Source organism: Callospermophilus lateralis, chromosome 2 (genome assembly GCF_048772815.1).
Source record: "Callospermophilus lateralis isolate mCalLat2 chromosome 2, mCalLat2.hap1, whole genome shotgun sequence".
In the NCBI taxonomy this organism is placed as follows: domain Eukaryota; kingdom Metazoa; phylum Chordata; class Mammalia; order Rodentia; family Sciuridae; genus Callospermophilus; species Callospermophilus lateralis.
In genome coordinates, this window is record NC_135306.1 from 67,903,149 (window position 1) to 67,929,399 (window position 26,251).

At 37.1% G+C, this 26,251-nt stretch overlaps 2 protein-coding genes across 2 annotated transcripts in view; both read left to right on the forward strand.

Moving 5' to 3' along the window:
• Pip5k1b (phosphatidylinositol-4-phosphate 5-kinase type 1 beta) overlaps window positions 1-26,251 on the forward strand; it is a 285,854-nt gene that overhangs the window by 67,376 nt on the left and 192,227 nt on the right. The gene's annotated exons all lie outside the window — the stretch shown is intronic.
• Pabir1 (PP2A Aalpha (PPP2R1A) and B55A (PPP2R2A) interacting phosphatase regulator 1) lies at window positions 6,988-8,252 on the forward strand. The gene has a single exon (XM_076846041.2). It carries the CDS (start codon window positions 7,099-7,101, stop codon window positions 7,948-7,950), a length of 852 nt encoding a protein of 283 aa, XP_076702156.1. The 5' UTR covers window positions 6,988-7,098; the 3' UTR covers window positions 7,951-8,252.

Here is a 26,251-nt window from a genome sequence, read left to right on the forward strand (position 1 = left end):
AATTTGTACTACACATATAGAGCACAATTTTTCACATCTCTGTTTTAATATAAAGTATGTTCACACCAGTTCATGTCTTCATACATGTACTTTGGATAATGATGTCCATCACATTCCACCATCATTGCTAACCCCCTGCCCCCTCTCTTCCCCTCCCACCGCTCTGCCCTATCTAGAGTTCATCTATTCCTCTCATGCTTCCCCTCCCTGCCCCACTATGAGTCAGTCACCTTGTATCAGAGAAAACATTCAGCATTTCTCTTTTGGGGATTGGCTGACTTCACATAGCATTATCTTCTCCACCTTCATCCATTTACCTTCAAATGCCATGATTTTATTCTTTTATTGATGAGTAATATTCCATTGTGTATATATGCCACATTTTTTAACCATTCATCTACTAAAGGGCATCTAGGCTGGTTCCACATTTTAGCTATTGTGAATTGTGCTGCTGTAAACATTGATGTGGCTGTGTCCCTGTAGTATGTTGTTTTTAAGTCCTTTGGGTATAGACCAAGAAGTGGGATAGCTGGGTCAAATGGTGGTTCCATTCTCAGTTTTCCAAGGAATCTCCATACTGCTTTCCATATTGGCTGCACCAATTTGCAGTCCCACCAGCAGTGTATGAGTATGCCTTTTTCCCCCACATCCTCGGCAACACTTATTGTTGTCTTCTTAATAGCTGCCATTCTGAGGGGAGTGAGATGAAATCTTAGTTTTGATTTGCATTTCTCTAATTGATAGAGATGATGAACATTTTTTCATATATTTGTTGACTGATTGTAGATCCTCTTCTGAGAAGTGTCTGTTCATGTCCTTGCCCATTTATTGATTGGGTTATTTGTTTTCTCGTTTTTTTTCTTTTCTTTTCTTTTTTTTTCTTTTTTTTTCTTTTTTTTTTTTTTTGGTGCTTAGCTTTTTGAGTTCTTTATATATACCCTAGAGATTAGTGTTCTATTTAATGTGTGAGGGGTAAAAATTGGCTCCCAAAATGTAGGCTCTCTATTCACCTCACAGATTCTTTTGCTGAGAAGAAACTTTTTAGTTTGAGTCCATCCCATTTATTGATTCTTGGTTTTAATTCTTGTGCTATAGGAGTCTTATTAAGGAAGTTGGGGCCTAATCCCACATGATGGAGATTAGGGTCTACTTTTTCTTCTAATAGACACAGAGTCTCTGGTTTAATTCTTAGGTCCCTGATCCACTTTGAGTTTTGTGCATGGTGAGAGATAGGGGTTTAATTATATTTTGTTGCATGTGGATTTCCAGTTTTCCCAGCACCATTTGTTGAAGAGGCTATCTTTTCTCCAATGCATGTTTTTGGCACCTTTGTCTAATATAATTGTAGTTTTGTGGATTAGTCTCTGAGTTCTCTATTCTGTACCATTGGTCTACCAGTCTGTTTTGGAGCCAATATCATGCTGGGTTTTGTTTGTTTGTTTGTTTTACTATTGCTCTGTAGTATAGTTTGGTCTGGTATAGTAATGCCACCTGCTTCACTCTTCCTGCTAAGGATTGCTTTAGCTATTCTGGTTCTTATTTTTCCAAATGAATTTCCTTGCTTTTTCTATTTCTATAAGGAATGCCATTGGGATTTTGATCGGCATTGCATTAAATCTGTGTAGGGCTTTTGGTAGTATGCTCATTTTGATAATATAATTCTGCCTATCCAAGAGCAAGGTAGATCTTTCCATCTTCTAAGGTCTTCTTTGGTTTCGTTCTTAAGGTTCTGTAGTTTTCATTGTATAGATCTTTCACCTCTTTTGTTGATTCCCAAGTATTTTATCTTTTTTTCCCCTGAGGCTATTGTAAATTGGGTAGTTTTCCTCATTTCCCTCTCAAAGGATTTGTCACTGATATACAGAAATGCCTTTGATTTATGGGTGTTGATTTTATATCCTGCTACTTTGCTGAATTCATTTACTAGTTCTGGAAATTTTCTGGTGGAGCCTTTTGGTTTTTCTAGGTATAGAATTATCACCTGCAAATAGTGCTAACTTAAGTTCTTTTTTTCCTATACATAATTTCTTCCATCTAATTTCTCTGGCTAGTGTTTCAAGAACTATGTTAAATAGAAGTAGTAAAAGAGGGTATCCCTGTCTTGTACTAGTTTTTAGAGTGAATGTCTTCAATTTTTCTCCATTTAGAATGATGTTGGCCTGGAGCTTAGCATACATAGCCTTCACGTGGGACTGCTTTTAGTCATAGGACATGCAGTTATTTTTAGTAGGTACTGCCAAATATTTTTTTGCAAGGTGGGAAAATATTTACCTCCTAAATTTCTATGCTTTATGAACATGATTTTATTCTGCAATGTTTTCACTCTAGGTTGGTGTTACTTATTAATGTGGGAGATATTTGCCACCCATCTCAGATTATATACAAACACCCATTCATGTTCACATTTTTTAAGTATGTATTTAGAGGTGGAAATTTGTCTTGTCACAGGCTTGGAGGCTTAGTAGTGAAAGTTTGCCCTTAGGAATTAAAAAGAAACAGCTTAAGATAGGTAGGTAGTTAGATGATAATCACAGTAAAGTTTTAAGTATTGAATAGATGTCTGGTTTATGGTGTATCAGTGAGCATGAATTTCAACTTAGTATTTAATTAATAGAATGAAACCAGAAGAATGAAGTGACACAGAGAGGTCCCTTGCATTCTGCCTCTGGCATAATTCATTTGCAACAGGCTGAATTGTATTTTATGGCTGCTATTTTTCTCTAATTTGTCCTTGATTCCTTTGAGAGGAAGCAGTAACTCAATATATTAATCACCGCTGAGAATCCTCAGCACTGAGCATTTAAATTCCACCAAGTATGTGTCAGCATGTGGTTGAAAAAGAATGGAAAATTAAGGCTTCAATTTCTTTGAATATAATGGTTCATTCAAGTAACCTACCTGCATGGGCTAGAGAGCCAAATAACTAATAATATTCCTGATATAAGAAAAATAATTGATAAAGTAAGGAGCTTCTAGGACCAGTCAGAAAAGCCTATTAGGCTGGATTTTCAAATAATAAAATTCCCTTCCTTTTTGGGCAAAGCTATATTAGTTTACCCATTCATTCTTTATCATTCATTCACATAATGATTCAACATTTATTTGTATTCTGTGGCAGGCCTTGTTCTACTAGTAATACAGTCCAGAACAAAGCAAGAGTTTTTGTTATGAAGCTCATCTTCTCAGGAGGCTAAGAGGCAAAATCATGTTTTACTCTGGAGAAAAATAAAAACAGGATATGGGGTTTGGGTACGTAGGCCTGGTGTTGGGCACTGCTTGGTTGCTTTTCATAAGGGAAGGTCAGGGAGAGCCCCAGTGACATTTGTTCAGGGATTGAAGGGATTGAAGCAGTGTGGCTATCCACTGAGTTGTCCTTGGAGTGGGGCAGTGCCTGATGGGCTGAAGGCTAGTAAAGAGGCCTTTGAGGTAGGTAGTAAGGATAGTTGGAGATGAGATCAGAGGGATGGCAGAAATATGGATTAGACAGAACCCTGCAGGCCATAATAATGACCTTGGCTTTTTCTTGGAGTGGGAATCTGCTGAAGGATTTTGGATAAATGATGATTCAAAATTTTTAAAAAGTATTATCTTGAATAAGGGTAGAAACAGAAACCAAATAAGATCTCTAACTTTTGTGTTCAGGCAAAAATTAAATGGCATAAATGCTTTCTTTTTTACTTACTGCCATCACTATACCTTCTTAGTAATGGTAAATTCTGCTCATCCAAATATGAACAATGTAATAACTTTGCCACATTAGTAATAACTTAGTAATGTGCAAATTAATTATAGGCAGTGGACATTATAAAATAAGTTCTTTATTTAATGCTTTTCCATTTACCTAGCTTTTTTCTGGACACTCTTTCTCCTCTTGTCCTTTTTTAATAATGTTATACCATTCTTTCAGCCACCCAAACTTGCACTTCAGCCATTTATGACTACTACTTCTTCATCCTGTATACAGGGAATTTGTATTGTTGCCTTGCTGTCTCCTAAATCCATTTCTTTCTGCCATTCTTAACTTTGGTTTTTGACCTTCCTTTCATTTCAGAGTTAGTGACCCAATTTTCCTTCTTTAATCTATGTGAAATTCAGCAAAAAGAATATAGGTTTCTGAAGTGAGACCTTGATTTAGGTTGGTTCAGGTCTTTGTTCTTCCGTGTACAATAAGGTCTTTGTAGTTTTTATACCTCAATAATATCAACATCTAATTTAAAGTATTAGTATCTAAGATTGCAATAAGGAGAAATGGGGTTATAGAGTGTTTAAAGAGCCTAGTAGCAAGAGGCACTTAAAACTGGTTCTTTCCACTATTATTTGACATCACTCCATTCTTGATCTTTCTGGCAAATTCTAAAGTAGAGCTCCATTGTGTCATTCTTCTTTTCAAAACCTGCAATAGTTCCCTATTGTCTCACACATCAAATACAGACACTTCTGCCTGCCATTCAGATATCCACTCTCCCTCAACATTTTTCCCCATTATTCTTCTCCAATATATTTTATGTATTAGCCAAAGTCACTATTTTATAATCCTGTTATTTTTCAAAAAGTCATCTCTTAAAATCATGACAATCCTTCAACCTGTCTCAAATACCATTGCCTTAACAAAGCCACTGACAATCTGAAAATGTTATCTTCTAGTCCTAAAACATTCTCATACTTGAAGGATGCAGCATCATGCTGATGCTCCGCAGCCAGAGAGCCCAGGTCCTGCCACTTAATGTCATCCTGTGGATGTTATTTAATCTGTGTCTTCAGTTTTCCCCTGCAAAATGAGGATAATGATACCTACCTCAAAAGGGTGTTGTGAGCACTGAAAGAGTTATTACATGTAAAGCACTTTGCATAGTGTCTGGGACTTGGAAATCAGTTAAATCTGTTTATATTAATGTAGGCATAAATTTGAACATTATTTTATCATCAGGACCCATATTTTTACTAGGATTTCAAATAAAAGCTGTTTGAGATACACTAGAAAGTGACATGAACTAGAAAACAAGAGCCTTGCAGTATTGGTTTCCACTACTAACCAAGCTGTGTGATGTTGAATATGAACATTTATCTTCTCTAGATATCTTCTTTTGGCTACAAAAAAAAAGAAAGAAAAGAAAAAAATCACTAGCTCTCTTTCAGATCCAGTAGCCACAAAAATATCTAATAGTCACTACCAACTCAACCCTACCAAAACAGCTCTTAATTTCAAACCTCTAAATGTGCTCATTTCCTCAGTAAATGATACTACCATCTACCCAATTTGTCAAAAATCTGACCCATCTTTAAATCCTATTTATTTTGCTATCTAGATTTAATACATCTACAAATTTTATCAATTCTGCTCCCAAAATATATTCTTATTTCCAATTACTTCACCTTGATCTCCACTGCTACAACTCTAATCCACTATTCTCTCCTGTATTGTTGCAATTAGGTTCCTAATCCATCTTTTGGCCTCCATTCTTGCCTATTTTCCATAGAGCCAAAGTGCTATTTAAAACACACACCAAGCAAGCACAGTGTCCTATGCCTTTAATCCCAGCTACTGGCCACTAGAGAGGTTGAAGCAAGAGGATCACTTGAGCTCAGCCTGGGCAACATAGGGCAAGATACTATCTCAAAAAAAATAAATAATAAACATAAATCAGATGATAGTATCTCAAAAATAAATAATAAACATAAATCAGATGGTATCATTCCCCTGCTTAAAACTCCTCAGTGGCTTTTCATCATAGAATGATATCACACCACTTTATCCACTCATAGCACTCTCCCATTATGTCCTTTTTTCTCTTCCTGCTTCCTCACCATACTCATGGTGCCTTGAGCCTTAGCACAATCAATTCTGATTGTCATCCCCAGTCCTTAGCTGTCCTCATGACTTGCTTCTTGTCATTTAGATCTCAACTCTAATTGCTCTCTGCCTTCTATCACCAGTGCTCTATCACACCATCTGGTTTTATTTTTTCCTAAGGCTTACCAAAAAATAGTCTACATACTTACTTATCCTCCCCTCCCCGAGTAGAAATTGCAAGTCCATAATAATAGGGCCCATTTCTTAGCACAGTGCCTGGAATATATTAGGTATGCAGGGGAAAACCTTGACTGACTAAATCACTGAAAAATTATAAATCCACTTTTAATGAGGTATCAAGGTTTTAATTACATGAGCAAGTACAGTTACTTGTAAAATGTGAAGACTACTGGTTTTTCCTTTCGTTTAATACCTTATCCTTAATGAACATTAAGTACGTCTGTGCCAAAAATGACTGTAAAAAGAATACAATCCCAAGTCCTTCCCCGCCCCAATCTCCTAAATAGTTCTCACATTATTTTCTCCATCTCTTCTCCAATAGACCACCTTAGTGTATATTACCATGCTCTTAGGTCTTTTCCTTGTAGATCCTAATCTTCCAATGTATCTATCCTCCTGAATGCAGTCAGTGAATTTTTCAGTTGCTACTCTACCGAGGCTTTCATTGTTTCCTCAAGAAAGACCAGAATCTGCGCTTGTCTCCACCTCCTCCGTCTCGCCAGCCCTCACTTTCAACCAGGCCGCACTCCTCCTCCCTCTTGGGTTCCCGCCTGCCACCCAGCTGGGTGGCCCTAGATTCGCGCTTCCAGTAACATTCTACAGAGCACCCATGTTGCCTACTTTTTCGGATTTTAGATTGTGCTTTCCTCGGGAAGCCCTCCCTGATTAGGCTAAGCCCAGTTCCCCATCCTACAGCCCCACATTACCAAGGGCGTCTCTTTCAGAGTTCATATTTGTTTTATAAGTATATTCTCCAAAACATGATAACCTCGGCACCGTGCGTTGGCAACAGCCAGAGCTCAAAAGCTATTTGCGGAAGAAACACCAAGACTAACGGCCCAACCACTACTCGCCCCACCCCTACGGTTACGGCGCCGCTGTTACGCATTAAGCAGGCGCCCCGGACAGGCGTCTCGGGGCGCCTGCGCGAAAGGGCGCGCATGCGTGGAGGGGGGAACCTGCTGACAGATTCTCGGAGGCATCGGTGGTGGCGGCGGCCCTGGACTGCGGGGAATGGGAATCCTAGGGCCCTGACTGAGCACCGCCCCCGCCTCCCTGCCCCCGACATGGCTCAGGAGAAGATGGAACTGGACCTGGAACTGCCTCCGGGTACGGGCGGGAGCTCGGCGGAGGGCGGCGGCGGGGGCCTTAGGAGGTCTAACAGCGCCCCCCTGATCCACGGCCTCAGTGACACTTCTCCGGTGTTCCAGGCCGAGGCGCCTAGCGCCAGGCGGAACAGCACAACGTTCCCGAGCCGCCACGGCCTGCTGCTGCCGGCCTCCCCCGTCCGCATGCACAGCAGCCGCTTGCACCAGATCAAACAGGAGGAAGGCATGGACTTGATCAACCGAGAGACGGTCCACGAGCGAGAGGTGCAGACCGCAATGCAGATAAGCCACTCCTGGGAGGAAAGTTTCAGCCTGAGTGACAACGATGTGGAGAAATCTGCCTCCCCAAAGCGCATCGATTTCATTCCGGTGTCACCAGCACCTTCACCCACCCGGGGAATTGGAAAGCAGTGTTTTTCGCCATCCTTGCAAAGTTTTGTGAGTAGCAATGGATTGCCTCCAAGCCCTATTCCCAGCCCAACTACTCGATTTACTACCCGGAGAAGCCAGAGTCCCATCAACTGCATTAGACCAAGTGTTCTTGGACCATTGAAAAGAAAATGTGAAATGGAAACTGAGTATCAGCCAAAGAGATTTTTCCAGGGCATCACCAATATGCTTTCTTCTGACGTTGCACAGCTGTCAGATCCTGGTGTGTGTGTATCTTCAGATACCCTGGATGGAAACAGCAGCAGTGCCGGGTCTTCTTGTAACTCACCAGCGAAAGTCAGCACTACCACCGACTCTCCTGTGTCACCTGCCCAAGCGGCCTCTCCCTTTATTCCAGTAGATGAACTTTCATCTAAGTGATTCTCCCATTCTGAAACTTTCTTTCTTTTTTCTTTTCTTTTTTTTTTTTCCAATGGAGAGACAGAAAAATCAAGTTGGAGCAAGCACTGAACTTTGTTGATTAATCTGAGTCTATTTCCTATTTGACCCTTTTCCCTTTTTTTGGAATTTCCTGAAATGTTATTCTAGAGAACTTCTATGTCAGGTTCCTGCGGATGCCCTTGAATTCAGTGTAGTAATATTTTCAGACTTTTTCCCAATAAGTGTGTTGAAGCATACATTTTACGCTGCTAATATGTCTAAATACATATGTTATCCCTTGATTTTTTTAAATAATTGAGAGCTCTATTTATTTATGGGAATATTAAGTTCTGATGAAAATATAAATGTTGAATTAATCAGTATAGTAAACTGATGTTTTAAAATTCCATACTTTATGGCCACACTAATTTTTAATGTCATTTTTAATGAATGCTAGTTTTCTTTTGATGAACAATAACTATTTACAGCTTTTTAAAAATGTTAGTTATAACATATCAATCCAGTGGTTGTCTGTTTTACCCAGGAATCCTTGGGTATTAATTTTCTGGGTGCAGAAGTGGATGGGAGGGGGAGATGATAAAGGAACAAATTATAAAAGTTTGCAACAAACCTTTTTAAATTAAATATGTAAAAATAACCATATTTAAGAAAAATGTTTTCTAGTGAAATTTTATTAGTAATTCTAGTTAATCATACAAATATAACTATGATATAGAAAGTGAACTTTTAAAAAAATATTTTTAACCAGAAAGTGCTTTCTTTTGGGTATAATCCTAAAGTGCAATGGGGCAGTGCCTTGCAGTCCTAGCTCACTGTGTATAGGCTGAGGTAAGATTCTTTGTGCCACTTCAAACTTTAAAATTTTTCAAATATAGATATGTGGGAAGCCTTGTTGAACTTCAGCAGAGCCCCCCACCCAAGCAGATAATGCTTCTCAATGATTTATATACTTTAAAATATTCAATCGTGCCTCAGTTCTGGACATTCTTGCCAATGAGGAGCCAGAGCAATTTTAGGCTGCTTTTCTGCCCTGCCCATCTGTCACCTTCCTGCCTCTCCCTTGTTCAGGAAGGAAGCAGCTATTCCTTTGCCAACAGGTTCTTCCTTTCCACTTCCCATGTAACAGGGCACTGTCATTTAGACATAGGTACAGTGTGACTCAGTTTCTAACAGTGAGCAACAACAGGACTGAATTGTTTAACCTCTGTGGTAAAGCTTTAGCTGGATTTGGTTACCTTGGGGAGGTTGGTTAAGTAAGGCTGGTCATTTGCAAGAGAAAATCAGTAGAATCACATAGGTAAATCATTGTTTAACTTAGATTTTGTTAAGGGTAGAATTGTAGAATATTCTTTGTCTTTGACAACTAAGACAACAAGAGTAGCAAATCACTTTCATATTATACTTCCTTATGATACCTCATCTATTTTCCTTAACTAGATAGATGGGTGGGTGGAAGAAAGAAAGGCAGGCAGATAAAAAGAATGGAAAGGGTTAAAAAAAATTTAAAGACTCCAAGATACCAAGACAAAAACCCTATCTTACTTGTTAAGGTTATTACCTATGAAGACTAACAGTTACATAGAATTTTTATTGCTATGAGAATAAATGTTACTAGTCAACTCTTGACAGTTGCCTCAGTGACATCCTATCAAGGGTAAGGTTGTGACCATGTTTAAAATTTTCTGTTCTGGATAATAATCTTCCTATGCTCCAGTCCTGACAGTGTTCCACAATTCAAACCTATATATTCAGTTTCCTGTTGATACCTGATCTGCTTCCAGAGGTACTTTAAAACCCTCAACATCTTTAAAACAAAGTTGTTGTTGTTGTTTTATCTCTGTTCTTAATCTGTTCTTGTATAGTGCCTAAATTGATGTCATCACTGGAACCATCTTTGACTTTCTCTTTCTTAATCACCAAGTATTGTCAACTGCTTTTTAAATGAACCTCAGATCTTCCCCTTCTCTATCAATGTTTTCTTTGATTTAAGTTCTTGTGTAAGTAATCTCTCTGCCTGTCTTCTCTCTTTGATCTTCACACTGACTCTAGGGCGATCTTTTGAAAATACAAACTTGAATTTTTCACTCTCTTGTTTGAAAATATGCCTTTTAATTTCCTACAGTTTAGGGAATGTTTTTTTTTTGTTTGTTTGTTTGGTTGTTTTTTTTTAGCTGATTTACAATGTCTTCATGTTCTGGACATATTCTAAAATGGCTTCATTCCTCCCTAACCCCCTTCCCAGTACACATTCTTCCTTCCTATTCTGCGAACACTAGACTACTTGATATTCCTTAAATATTTTGTGTACTTTCTTGTGTTTTGTGCTTTTTGTTAGGTTGTTCCTTCTCCATAAAAGGGCATATCCTTTTTAGTCAGGATTTTTTTCTTTTTATTGCATGTAAATTTAAGAAAGCAGTGTAAACTTACTGATTATAAAATATTTAAACAATGTAGATATTTACACAGTAAAAAAAAAAAGCCTCCCTATTACTGTAAAATTTATAATCTCGTTCCACAGGTAGTTTTTGATAACAAGTTGGTATATATTGTACAAGATGGGTTACTTTGCATTTCCATGTACATATGTATATACATGCAGGAAACCAACATTTCATTGACAGCTCTCTTTCTTTCTCCCCATATCTAATCACTTGCCAAATCTTACTGATTTTATCCTCTAGAATCTACTCCTCATTTTCATCTCTGCTGCCACCCTGATCCAGGCTATCATCATTTCCTTCTTAAATATATGACTCCAACTCTGGTTGACTACCTATTCATTCTTTCGAAAGCAACTGGAGCTTTTAAAATTGCAGATGTGATCCTTCCATCTCCCAACTTTTCCTTCTTAAAGCTTTTTATTGGCTTCTGTTGTTCTTATGAGTTTGCCAAAAGGTATTAATTCTGACCTAGGAGGCCAGGAGGGATCTGACATTTGCCTCTTCCCTTGTTTACTGTGCTCCACCTTCAGTGACTAGCTTTCTTCTACTTAAATACATTATGTTCTCTCCAATTTTAGGTCTTTTTACCAGATCCTTTTCCCTAAAGGTATGGAAAAGTTTATGTCTATAAATTTATTATTTTTTATAGATGAGTTTTAAATTAGCTAAGGCTCTAAGAGTTTATGTGGTCATTTACATTACCATAGTATTGTTCATAACTTCATTACTCCTTATGTAGTTTATGTAAAAATTATCCTTCAAAAATATTTTAAGGTATTAGTATTGCTAATCTACAATAAACCTTGTACAAGAAGTCCTAAAGCAATTAACAACCTTCAGTTATAGTATAGTTTGTCATATATAATAAAATTCTATGCAATATTTTCCTTTATTATGTTTGTTAAAAACATAGTCTAAAGTGTAAAACAGAGTGTAAAAAATTATGTATAAAATAATTAATGGTTGCCAAATCCAAGCCTACTGGGTGCCAGAACCTTCAAACATATTTGAAAGATTGATTGTAATCAAGAAAAACCTGCTTTCCAGTGATTCACATTTATTAATTCAGCCCACTACACACTTACAGCAAGAGACCATTCTTGATATATTTGGCAGTACACTGGGTGCAAAGGTCAAGACTTAGGAGAGCAATAAGACTGAGAACTTTTTTTTCCTCTGGGTATATTTTGAATCAGTAGAAAAAGTGTGAAGATTGAAGAGAGGTCAGAGATAGGGAAATGGTTGCCAGGCAACCAGCAGAGGAAGATGATGTAACCTACGATTCCTGGATAGCATCAGAGAAAAGAAGAAATAGTTGGCCTTGGAAAGGAGGATAGTAGACTTTTTTATCTTCTGATACTTTCTTAAAAATCGGGAGGAAACATCAGTAAATTTGAATTGATTTGCTATTTCAGGAGTTCAGAAGTACAGAGAAGATTTGTGGAAAGTAGAAAGAATTTATGTCTGATTTGTTTTATTTTCCAATTTTTGAGGAATCTAAGATATTTGAGGGTGGAGACAGTGAATTTAGAAGCTTAGGTGAAATAAAGGTTTAATGTTGCTCTGAGAATCTGTAAATGACTTAAGGATGAGTAAAAGATTTATTCAGCCATTTTGGATGCCATGTTGCAGTTGGATAATAGGCACAAAGGAAGTGTGTTGAGTTGACTAGGTTTGGGTATTTGTTAAGTGGGTACTAGGTAAAGTCCAGTTCTGCTGAAAGTATAGTTTGAATGATTGGCAAAGGTGTTGAAGGTGGTCAGAGAAGTCAGCAAAGGCTGATGGCCTGGGCCTTTTTTTTTTTCCCAAGGTCTTACCTTATTTAATTAGCCATACCAAATATGCAGGGACTCTGGTCTTGTGTAGCAGTTTTTCCTCTAATTTTTCATGGCTGATTTTGTTTAGCTAGAGAAGCATCTTTGAAAGCAATCCTTGAATTCCCCATTTGTGTCACATTGTTCACAGTGACCTAGACAGAGTTCTTTGACATACAAGTAAAAATGTTTCTTAAAAATTGAAATAATCTGCCAGACATGGTGGCACACATCTATAATCCCAGTGATTCAGGGGGCTGAGGCAGGAGGATCACAATTCAAGACCAGTAAGGACAACTTAGAGAAACCCTGTCACAAAATAAGAATAGCTGGGGATGTAGCTCAGTGATAGAGTATCACTGGGTTCAATCTCTAGTACCACAAAAAATATTATATAAAAATTAATAAAGTACATGCTTTGTGACAGGCACTATTCTGGGTGCTAAACAAATACTTTAATGCATTTAATTTTTATCATTGTCAACTGAGGTAAGTACTATTGTCCTCTTTTTATTTAAGGAGAAAACGGAGATGCAGAGCAGTTAAGTAACTTGTCCAGGATTCTAGAACTAGGAGGTAAGCAGTGTATTGTGGTGGTTAAGGACAGACTGTGGAACCAGATGGCCATAGTGAGGATTAAATGGATCAGTATATGTAATGCCCTTAGAACAGTGCTCAGTGATTTCTGTCAGATGATCAACTATCATTGTGGTGGTGGTAATGACTGGCGTTGTTATTAAGATTGTACTTGCTAAGAAATCTTTATCATTTTTGATGAAACACTTATTTTCAAGCTGAGTAGTATGCTCTCTGCCCTTCAGGGTAGACTATCCTTTTCTAATATGTTTTTGATATTAGAAAGTCTCACTTACGCTGAGTAGACTCCTTCTGTAACTTCTACTCTTTCATTCATGTCCAGTTCATTGAAAAATGAAGAAGTCTTATTCCTCATTTTTAAGGTGTCCTCCTTCAAAAATCAGAAATTCTGATTTTTCTCTGGTGTCTGCTTCTTGCTTCTAGATTTTAGAAATCTTGAGCAGTTCCTTCAGTTTATTCCCTCTGTGAAATAAGATAGTCATTATTTTGGCAACCATGATTTTCAGAAGATTGTGATCCCTTCAAGACTGCATTTGCCTTCCTGGGTCAAATATGAGAGATGGTCTAATATCATGAGTTTGCCAGTAATAAAAATTAATGCTAATATGGGCCAAGATGTTCTTTTCAGTGACTTATGAGTTCATTCAATCCTCGTGAAAATCCTAAGAGGCAGGTGCTATGAGTATTCCCATTTAACAGATGAGAAAACCAGATACATTTTCTTAAGTCCCTATTACTTCCTTAATTTTCCCTTTTGGAATTTAGTTGCTCTTTGTTTTCTCCTGATGATCAGAATTTTTTTTTTCTTATTTGAAATAAATCCAGATTTCCAGCTAACTAGCTGCTTGTTAATTTTGTTAACATTGTTGCTTCTATTTTGAATCAAATGATATGTTTATTTAAAATGATGCCTTTAAGATATCAGAGGAAGGCATTGGAAGGATTTTTAATAGGTAAAAAAATTAAAATGTATAAAAGGAAATCATACTTCACAGCTTTACATATTTTAAACTGATGTGTTACTTGTTATGATAAGGAATACTCAAACTACAAATCTTGGGAATTTTTTGTTTTCTTTAAATATAAATTTTATATATATATATATATATATATATATATATATATATATATAACTTCATTACAATATGAGTGTGCATACACCCACACACACATCTGTTTGTTATGTTTGGTTTATACACTATCAAATTGATTTAGGTTTTCTTAAATGTATCATTCCTAGGGAAACAAAGACAAGAACCAGTTTTATCCTTTCCTCATTCCTCCTGCCCACAAAACTATAAGTTAAAAGTATGTAATTTTTAAAAGGAAAAAGTAACAACATTCAAAGAATGATCCAAAACTTCTTATTACCTAAATACTAACAAGCTTGACTTCTTTTTTCTACAGGAAGTTCTCCCCAGAGATAGAGATTTAAAGTCAGGGAAACTAAGCAATCCTTAAACTTTCCCCTTCCTCCTCTCTTTTTAACTGTGCTTCATAGAAAATCAGTAAAAGGAAAAGAAAACTTCCTTTGTAATACATTCTGGAATTGATACTAGACTTAAAGGTTCACACTGTCTTGCCCCTGTATTTAAGTTTTTGAAACTAACTATTGAAAGCCACAATGTGTTCCAAAAGGTTAGTATCATTTTTAGAAGTTGAATAAATATTTGCAAAACATTTCAAAAGTGACTCTTAGTTTTATATATAGCCTGTTAGACAAATAACACCAAGTATCTGTGTCTTATGCATATCAACATATGCACACACACACACTGACCTGCCTTATTAACCTTTTTTGTGTGCTTAGACTTATATTTAATTTTCTGTCCATTTTAGATTTTCTTCCATTTTCGCCTCCTCTGTTTCCTTACATGGATTGGTTGGATTTTATACTGAAATACAACATATACAGGTCACACACATATCCAGGTCTCTCTCTCTCTCTCTCTCTCTCTCTCTCTCTCTCTCTCTCTCTCACACACACACACACACACACACACACACACACACACACACAGACACTTTATATAAAGTATTTGTTTGTTTGTTTGTTTTATTTTCATCAACTTTCCAAATTTCAAGCACTATCCTAATAGAGATAAAAGGTATATGGTACCTGTACCCAGGATCTCTTTGTGCATGAATTTTTTTTCTCCTTTTTGAACTTCTGGAGAATATACTTTTGGAGATGAAAAAAAAATCACTCAAAAAATTCTAAGGCAGCATTATTGAAACTAGAGAACAGAGAACCCATTGCTTTTTCTTACCTGTGAAAGTTCAGTGCTGAAGCAATGCCAGGGAACATTCTGGTTCTTTTCCAGCTGCCTACAGTGGTCCCCCAAACCAAACTAACCTCTAAGGCTTGGCTTGCAAGGTAGTTGTGAAATAAGACAATTGAGAAAGACCTTTTGTGCCTTAGCAAAACTAAATGGTTGGTTGAGGTCACCATTCCTGTGATTGAGGCAATGCTTCCCCCTTGCTTTAAGGACAAAGAAAGATTCTACTGTTGAGATGCCAGGAGGATTTCTGGAAGTCTAAAGGACAAGTAGCTATTCAGTGTTGGTATCTTTTGAAAAGAAAAATGTGAAAGAGTGAGGGGATGATGAATGGCCTGGGTATTTCCTTTGGTGTGGTAAATACTCTCTTGGATTCACTGAGCATTCCTTCTTTAGGAGAGTGACACTGAGGATGGTTTTCCTGAATGTTTATTCTTTGTTCCATTTTATGTAGGATTTAGAGTTGAATCATGATATTTAATAATTTTTTCATACTTCTTGCCTTTAATGTTCTCTTCTCTGAGTCTTCTGTGGGGGAGGTAAATAATAATGGTCAGATTACTTCGATAGGGAATTGCAGTTTTCAGAGATCTTCATCTTATCAATTTTACCATGTTCCTAACTCTGAATTAAAGTTTATTTAGTTTATGGGCTGGGGTGGTAGCTCAGTGGTAGAGCATTTGCCTAGCATGTGTGAGGCATTGGGTTTGATTCTCAGTACCACATATAAATAAATGAATAAAATAAAGGTCCATTGATGTCTAAAAAATGTTTTTTTAAAAAATTATATAGTTTTTCTCAAGGCCTTGCTACCAGATACTTCTAAAATACAAACCTGAGTATGAAATTTTAATTAATACCTCTGAACTTCAAAATTAAATCAAATTTTATGCAGTATGAGTGAAAGATCACCCTCTACCTCCACATATCCCATAAATTCCAGGACTCTAGCCACATTGAGCTGTCTGTGGTTCATATTCCTATATACTGTCTGTGCTTCCAAACAAGCTGCGTCCTCTGCTCTTCCTCCCTCCTTCCACCATACCCCCCACCAACCCCTTTTCTTAACTAGTTCAAGGCACACACTGTCCTGATGGCCCATGCCTCTCTGGATGCTTTCTTTTATGATCCTGTTGTATCTAGGGCTTCATTCTGTAAAAACCGTTAACAGACTGAATTTTATGTTTCTTGGCTCTTTTCCCCATGCATAATAAGGACTAAGTCTTTTATTTCTGCCCTAATACTTGTCATAGCACATTAGAGTTACCCAAATTTGTATTGAGTAGATGAGTATTAATCCATCCATTAGGATGGATAAATGGATGAATGATGCACAGTGATTTTGTTTTGTTTTTCAATATTTGTGGTGGTATTTTATTTCTTCTACTGACAGTGACAGTGCCATTTAGAAATTGATTCAACAAATGTTTATTAAGCATTTACTGTGGTACATAATGTTTTTTTTTTTTTTTAGTGTTTTTAAGAGAAAGGAATGTAGTAAGATTCTTAGTGAAACAAAGGAAAGGAATGTAGTAAGAGTCTTAGTGAAACAAGGCCAGTCACAAGGCTGAGCTCTTTAGAGTTTGCTGAGGCTAGAAATTCATTCATTAGGCAATTTCTATTTGGGCACCTATCATGTTCCTCCCCCTGGCTAGTCTTGTATGATATGTTAGTGTACAAAACAAAGACTCTTTCCCTATAGAACAAAGAAAGATTCTTTCCCTGTAGAACACATTTTGCTTATATTCAGACAGGGTAAAGGAAGGGGCAGTTTTGGGTGTTTGTGTTTTCTGTGGGTTTGTGTGTGTGTGTGTGTGTGTGTGAGAGAGAGAGAGAGAGAGAGAGAGATTGGAACAGCAAGAAGGTCAGTGTGATAGGAGCAGTCATTCAAAGAAAAAATAGTTGAGAGGGGGTTAACAAGGTGATCCAGGTAGGGATTGTGGCAGCAGGGATGGCATAGGATCTTGTGGGCCACTGTAAGGCATTGCCTTTGATTATCTGTGATACAGAGAGCCATTGCAGGGATTAAGCATAGGAGTGAAATGATCTATAGATTTTAAAAGGAGCACTTATTGAGCTGAGAATATACTCTGAAGTGCAGGTGCAAGGGGACCAATTAGAAGGCTCTCTAGAAACCCAGGTTTGGATAAGGGTATAGCCACCAAGGAGGGAGAAGTGGTTAAATTCTAGATATATTTTGAAAGTAGAACCAGCTGATTTTGTGGGCAGAGTTGAAGTGGACAATTACAGGAGAGAAGTAAAGGATAATTCTAAAGTTTTACACATGAACACTGGAAAATCTATAATATGAAATATCCACTGAAATATGGAAATCTGTGGGTGGAATAGGATTTGGGAGCAAACAGGCTGGGGTTTGGGAGAAAAGGAGCATTAAAGGCCAAATTTTTGGATCTGTTTATTAAGAAATATTTATTAGGCATTTAAGAGGAGATTTCAAGTAAGGAGTTCGAGACCTGAACCTGAAGTTAAGGAAAGAAGACTGCACTGGAAATATACAATTGGGAGTCATCTGCTGTAGATGCATTTAGAGTCAAGAGAGTAGTTGAGATCACTAAAAGGTTAGTGTTGGTGGAGAAAATAATAAAATCTGTACTTTGGGACACACTGTGACATTAGAAGGTCAGGAAAAAGAGACTGAGAAGGAGTAACCAGGGAAGTAGAAAGCCAAGAAAGTATGGCCCTGGGAGCCATGGGAGGAAAACACAAGAGAAGATAAAGTGGCCAACAAGTGTCACCTGTTCTGACAAGTGAGGACTGATCATAGAGCATGAGACTTAGTACATGGAAGTTACAGGTCACCTTCACAAGAGTCAAGTCAGTGGAGTGCTGGGAGCGGCGGCTGGATGAGTGGGGTTCAGGGAGAATAGAATGGACAGAATCAGAGACAGCCAGATGGCTGAAGAAAGACATGGGGACCTCCTAAATCCTTGAGGATAATAAGCAATTAAAGCCAAAGGTCATCTCTCTCCTTCTTTTATTGATAAATCGTTACTTAGTGTTTCACAATAAATATTCCTTTGCACATATGTAATTATATTTGGGGGGAAAGCAAAGACGAATAACAATCTTCTTTCTTCCCCCACCCCATTGGCATTTTGTAAGGGGAAAAAAAAATCTGTGTTGTTACTCTAAACATGAGTAAAACTCTTCAAGCTAAAAACCTGCTGATTCCCTTCCTTCATGGATTTGTCTGGTTCGTTTTATTCCCTTGTCACCCATTTTTCTTGATGACTTTTTTCCACTTATAAATTGAAACTCAGTTCCATACTGTGACACAATTATTTCTGTAAGTTTGCCCCAGTTTCTTAACCCAGAGACATTTTTTTCTACAGTGAATGCATGATTTTTTTTAAGTAGTTCATCATCCTCTTAGGTTTTATTTAAGGGCAGATTTTCCCCTTTTCCAAATTATTATTGAACAGCAGGAGAAGAGAGGACCAGTAATGATAGGAAAGAAAGCATGTTTTCCTCACTTTGAATTGCTAAGATTTGATTCTGATCATAAAATATTGTCAGGTTCATTATTGAGGGTTGAGCAGTCTGATCTTTATAGAAAGGACTCAGGAGACATCCAAGCCATATTTGTACCCAGGAGGAAAGAAGACCTTCTCCCTGGATTACTTGTTTCTCCTGATGTTGTATTTCTGTATTTCAAGACTCCAATCAAGTCCTGCCCCCTCCATGAAGCATCCTCTGATTCTTCTGGCTCTAGGTAGTATTGGTTTTCCTCTGATCACTGTACTACCTATTGCCTAACTGTTTTTGTTGTTGTTGTTGCTGCTGCTGCTACTGGTATGTCTATCTTTGCAATGGTTAAAAGAGTTTGACGTCTGCAGACTAGTAGAACTGCATCCCAGATCTGGCCCTTTCCCACTTCCCAACTTTGTGATTTGATGCAAATTAACCAATATTTTTTGCCTCTGTATTTTTTAAAATTTTTTATTTGCTCTTTTTAGTTATACATGACAGTAGAGTGTATTTTGACATATTGTACCACAACTTCCCATTCTTTTGGTTGTACATGATGTGGAGCTACACTGGTCATGTATTCATATATGAACATAGGAAAGTGATGTCTGATTCATTCTACCGTCTTTCTTATTCTCATCCCTCTCCCTTCCCTTCATTCCCCTTTATCTAAACATTGACCTTCTATTCTTACCTGCCTTTTCAGCCTTTGCTTTTGGGGGATTAGCTTATTTCACTTAGATTCTCCAGTTCGTCCATTTATGGGCAAATGACATGAGTTCTTCCTTATGGCTAAGTAATATTTCATTGGGTATATATTCCACATTTTATGTATTCATTCATCTGTTGAAGGGCACCCAGGTTGGTTCCATAGCTTAGCTATTATGAATTGACCTGGTATAAACATTGATGTGTGTGCCTCTGTATTCTAACTTCTTAAATGGGAGTAATTTCTAGCTCAAAAAGTAGTGAGGAGAAGGAAGGATGCATATAAAATTATTTACTCAAAAAACCAACAACGTGGCTCAATATGAACCTGGAAAATATATATAATATGTGAAATAATTCCCTATATTTAGCTTTTTCTGAAGGAAAAGGACCATGGTTTATTCTACCTTTCCTAATACCAATTCTTAACGTATAAAAAGACCTGAGTGCATATTTATTAATTAATGATGATAGTGCTTGGGGTATGTATGGAAAGTTTGCTCATGAAGGACTGCAATATGTACATCTTAATTAACATGCTATATCTTTCAGGCTAAACTTCTGTAGTGCATTGTCCAGGAAAGTGATATCACAACTTTGATGGCACATGATTTTTTTTAATTTTCCTAACACTCATGAAAATTTCCAGGTTTCCTTCATCTCATTCATGTTTTCGTAGCCCAGAGTTCAGAAATATGCTTTAATTTTAACCCAGTTTACCAAATTTTGTGTAATTAGGAGAGGAACTTAAATGACATTTAATTTTAAGCAAGCTTTCAAAAAGCCTTGTATTTTAATAGTGTGGAAAAAATAATTAGAGGGGAGAAATCCAAATAGTCTAAATCAAATTACTTCTTTTTTTCTGAATATTTTTTAGTTGTAGTTGGACATAATACCTTTATTTTATTTATTTATTTTTATGTGGTGCTGAGGATTAAACCCAGTGCCTCGCACATGCTAGGTGAGTGCTCCATCCTGAGCCACAATCCCAGCCCCCAAATTATACTTCTTAATAATAAAGGTTCATTTTAGAAAATTCTTATGAGCAAATGATTATACTTCACTGAGACAACACTGTTCTCTTGTATATTGTTTCAGGGTTTTTGTGATTAAATATGCATATGATTTTCACACAAAAATAGAATCCTACTGTATATTGGCTCCATAAGCTGATTTTCCCCCAAGTAATACACAGTGAGTTCTTTCTTCTGCATTAATTTAATAGTTGCATGAAATTTTGTTCTATGAATGGACCATGGTATCCTTCCTTAATCAGCTTTTACTCTTTAGGAAGTTTTCCATTATTTTTCTCAGAAATAATGTTCTGATGTAGATCTGAACAAACTTGTTAACTTTGGAGATTACAAATATTACTTGTACTTGGCAATATAAAATATTTGGCTTAGAATTCAATTCTGTTCCTTCTTAAAATATCCCTTTTCAAGTCAGTTTTGAGTGATTTATTTGACAGTCATGTTTAGAGTTCTTGTGTGACTGAAAACAAAAGTGTTATCCTTTAAAAATAATCTGTATTTCAGATTTATTTTTTTTTTCATGAATCGCAGAGAACCTTTTTCTCAGTTAATTCAAACTGGAGTTTTGATAATGTCATTAGGAAAATGTTTCTCTGAGGTCTTTATCTCTTGTACCTGTAATTCATTGACATTATCAGGGAATAGGTTATCCTAACTCTTGTGCCATGCAATGGAGAATGGCTGGAACATGGTGGTAAGGGATGAGAAGGAAGAAACCAGGGTTAGAAATCTGTCCCACAGACTTAAGTCACCACTGTTTACATCTTTCATATATATGACAATTTGAAATCCTATGTTTTTCTAAATTACTTATCAAATATTACCTCTAACTGCCCATTGAGACATCCCACAAAAATTAGTAGTTTGACATTAAAACTAGCAATTTCTGTCTCTGAAAATTGAAAAGTGACACAAAAATCCTGTATGACATCATGTGTGTTTTGGGGTTATAAAATTCACTCTCCATATTTAAAGGCCTTAGGAGAAGGAATAATTAGGGTGACTTCGTTATTCACTTTTGTAGTAAATTTTGAGTGAATTTGTATGGTGTATCTGGTGCTGTACTGGGGGATGGAGTTATCATGAGGAGTGAGCAAGTCTTTCATTTGCTCTTTCTGTGAGAGGCTCGTGCATATTTTATTTAAAAAAAATACTCTGCAATGCTTTGTAGTACTTTATTGCAATGTATGATTGACTAGATATATTTCCGGTATGCCATAGGAACTCAAAGGTGTTTACAGAGGAAGTTTTAAAGTAAATGGATATTTTTCAGGCAAATTTTAAAAAATACGAATAGGACAAGGATTTCATGTAACATGGGCAAAAAGCAGAGAATATTCTAGGAATTTCCAGCTAACTAGAACTGCAACATTCATTTAAAATGGTAAAGATTTCTTAGGTCAATTTTTGTGGGGTCCCCCATAATTTAGTGTTTTTTTTATTCTTTCTATATTTCTGGTTTTTAAAAGAAGGTTTGATTGTTTATTCTTTGTTAGGAAATTATTAAACCATTTGATCCTGAACAATTAGATGAAATGAATTTGGCTTAATAAAATGTTCTTGTAACTACTTCCTATCTCTATTACATACATTTTTTTCTTTCTTGGATTTAATTGCTTAGAAATTGTGACTTCAGATTTCACAAAGAGATTGAAAGACAGAATAGACAAAGGATATGTAGTTCAAATTATCTGCTAAATTTTTGTGCTCTTAGTAATAGTCCAAAATATGATAAAGATCACTGTGCACATCTGTTGGTCTTTGCATTGGGAAAGCCTGGGGCTATATATTCTGAGATTTCAAACAAAGAAGATTTATAGTGGAAAGGAAACAGAGTGTTAGACTAAATAGATATGTTGGAAGAGAGCCATAATGGTTGTATTTAAATATTTTCCACATTAAATAAGGCATGTCACACTGTTTTATTATTGCCATGATTTCTAAAATAAATGTATCAGCACCAATGATAATTTTATTTTTAATTCCCTGTTGAGTTCCACATAATAGCCAATATGAACTCTTAAAAGGCCCAGATTGAATGAAACTTCCTTAAAGCATAATGTTCATTTATCAAATCTGAGCTTGTTTTATGAGGAAAGAGTTTTTTTGGTTTGGTTTTGTGTTGTTCTCTTTCAGTCTAGGAAACCTACTTAACAAAATTCTTAAGAGTGTTAGTTGTTGTGAATTTCTAATGTGGTTATAAAATTGTCCACTTGGTAAATATTTCCTTAGCATATACTATACAAGCCAGACATTGAGCTTAATTGACAACTTTATCTCTAGTTCCTAATAGTTACATTAAACTCCTGACTTTATGGAGTTTATGTCACAACAAGAAGAAATAGCAACAAAGGAATGTAATGCAATTGCTGCCAATTACAATGAATGTTAGGAAGGAAATAAACAAGGGGCTGAGAACTCAAGCCATCAAGAAGCCTGCTTTGGGTAGAGTGCATTACAGGCAAGATGCAGCAAGTAGCATGTACAAAGAAGTTGATCAAGAAAGAGCTCTATTGTGTTTGAACAATGGAAATCAGATGAGTGGGGCAGAAATATAGTAAAAGGGCATCAGATGAGGTTGTAGAGCAAGGTAAGCTGCAGACCATACAAGGTCCTGCAGGCCCAGGTAAGAAATTTGCATTTTGCTATGAATGCAGTGTGTGTCACACAAGCAACTAACCTGAACCAATTCACTTTTTAAGATCATTCTGGCCATGTGGAGAATGGAAGCAGGGAGATGAACCAGAGGCTGTGTATTAGTCTAGCAGTAGACAGGATTACCTGGGCTGAGGGTAGCAATAAAGATGGAGAGAAGATAGGTTTGAGAAGTCAGCAGGGGTTGGGGGAAGATATGCTTAAAAGGAGGGGGGGGAGAGAGAGAGAGAGAGAGAGAGAGAAAGTAAGTAAGTGTAGAGTGTTTCCCGACTTGAATGATAGTGGGAATGAAGAGATATTTAATGAGACGGGAAAGTCAGAGGGGCAGGAATATAAAGATGTTTGATTTTTTTAAAAAGACCTGTTATGGCTAATGTGCCTGTGTGGATTCCAAAGGTAAGAGCCAGCTGGACATATGTATATATCCAAAGCTAAGGAAACATCTAGGATCTAGCTAAAATTACATGTGAGATAGCCACACCTCCCATCATTATGCTGACTTTGATTGCAAAAGCATTTGAATTATAAGTGATAATTCTGCCACTCTACAGCAGTGCATGGTCTCTGTTCCTCAGTGACTTAATTTGGAACACATACCAGTTGTGCAAATGAAGTCCTCCTTGATGACTTTTTTATTATTTCAAATGCCTTAGCACAGCACCCAAGGCCTTCCCTGCAGAACCTTTCAGATTTATGCCAAGTCCCTCCCCAAAATGTACCTCTTTATTTCTACCATGACAATTGGAAATTTCCATAAAGCACCATGTTTTTTGATGCTCCTGTGCTCTGGAAACATTTTTTGCAGCTGTTTCTACCTTGCTTTCTGCAAGTCATCCTTTAACATACAACTCTGCTATATATCACCTCCTCCAAGGAAACTTTCCAGAGTCCAGTTTTTGTTCTCTGTGCTTCCTTAAGTAACCCACATCTACTATATTTGAGTACTAATTACACTACTTTGCCCTTTGGCAGTACTGTCCTTAATACCAGGCAAAAGGGGTCTGTGCCCTATATGATCTAATCTGGACCTTAGGCCTTATATATAAAGGATTCCACTGTAGCCCCTTGCACTCCCTTCTAGGTCATACTCTATGTAACCAAGCTGCCCAAATTTCAGAATTTCCTCCTCAAATGATGCTGAGCTTGCTTCAAGGGGCTAGAATTTCTTGCCCAAGTTTTTCCTCCTGAGGGTCAATGATGCCCAGTGTATGCAACCTTGAGCATGAAGAGTGGTGAGTGATGTCTGTAGGTGTGCAGCCACGAGCTCAACCTATGCACAGAAGGTCCTTTGAAACAAGGAACATGACTGCAGGTAGGAAGAGAAGGTGAAATGTAAGGAATAAGGGACTAGTCTATTTTGGCCTGGAACACTGAGGAGTTCACAAAGAATGGCCTTTGCATGTTAAATACTAGCCATTAACTATCAAAAGGAAATTAAGAAGAAAATCTCATTTATAATAATGTCAAAAAGAATAAAATGCTTAGGAATAAACTTAGCCAGGTACAACCCTTAATTTTTGTACTAAAAAGTACAAAACACTGCTGGAAAAGATTAAAGAAGACAAATAAATGGAAAGGCATCCCATGTTCATAGATTAAAAGACTTAATGTTACTCAAATGTCCATATTACCTAAAGTGGTCTACAAATGCAATATAATCCCTATCACAATTTCAATGCCATTTTTATAGAAATAATAAAATCTGTATATAACTATAAATGACCTCATATAGCTAAAGCAATCTTGATAAAGAAGAACAACCCTTGGAGGCATCACGCTTCCTGATTTCAAAATATATTACAAAGCTACAATAATCAAAACAGTATTGCACTGGCCTAAAAATAGACATGCAGACCAATGAAAGAATAAGTGAACACATGCATGTGTGGTCAACTGATCTTTAAAAAGAATGCCAAATAATATCAGAAAAAAATGGATATCTGCATGCAAAAGAATGAGACTGGCTTCTCATCTTACACTATACACACATACACACACAGCAAAAAAAAAAAAAAAAAAAAAAAACCCTCAAAGTGAATTAAACACTTAACATACCTAACACTGTAAAACTGCAAGAAGAAAATAGACGAAGAGCTTCATGATGTAGGTCTTGGCAATGTTTTATTGGATATGATGCCAAAAACACAGGTAATGAAAGCAAAACAAACAAAGAAATAAATAGGACAACATCAAACTAAAAAGCTTTTTGCACAAGCCAGGCATGGTGAAGCATGCCTGTAATTCCAACTACTCAGGAGGCTGAGACAGGAGGCTTGTAAGTTCCAGGCCAGTCTGGGCAACTTAGCAAGGCTCTGTCTAAAAGTAAAATAAAAAGGGCTAGGGGTGTAGCTCAATGGTAGAGCACTTGCCTGTCGCGCCTGGAGGTTCTGAGTTACGACCCTGGTACTGAAGAAAACAAAACAAAAATAAATAAAGAGCTTCTGCATGGCAGAGGAAATGCTCAGCAGAATGAATAGGAGAAGGGAATGGGAGAAAATATTTGCCAACCATATATCTAGTAATGGATTAATGTCCAAAGTATATAACATAATTTTTACAATAGGCAAAAGACTAAAATAGATATTTCTCCAAAGAAGACTTACAAAAGCCTGCCTTTTTCATGTTATTTCACTTGAGGAACTGAAAATAATGATGCTAATGGGGACAGCGATACTTATGATCAGCAAGTGCCCAGTTTAGGCTAATAAATAAGGAGGAGCCTTCATCTGTTCTCTTGCTTGGGCAAATATTAGGGCAGAGCCTTGCCTTAGACTGCTAGTTCTTGAGGTTTGAACCTTGCCTTTCCCCCAGCATCTAACACAAGCACGGATGTTTGTTAAGTGAAAGAATAATACAGCTAGGGATGTAGCTCAGTGGTAGAGTATGCACTTTGCATGGGCAGGTCCCTGAGTTCAGTCCCCAGCAACACAACACACACACACACACACAATTCTGGTATTCCAGGGTTTTTATGATGTAGGAATGAATGAGGAGTAGCTAGAACTTCCTTGGTATATATGGACCCCATGACTCCCTCTTACTGACATGCAGGCTTAAAGACCAATATGTGCATGGGGTTTGTGTCAAGACGATGCAGGGCTGCCATGTTTGGTTCCTCACTTGTGCAGTGCATAAAGTTGCCCCACTGAGGGTCACATGGAGCCTGATTTCCAACCTATACTCAGCTACTAAACTCTACAGCTACTGGTAAAAACAAGGCTTTTGTTTCAGGATTAAATCCCTACCAGAGATTTTTCCTCCTC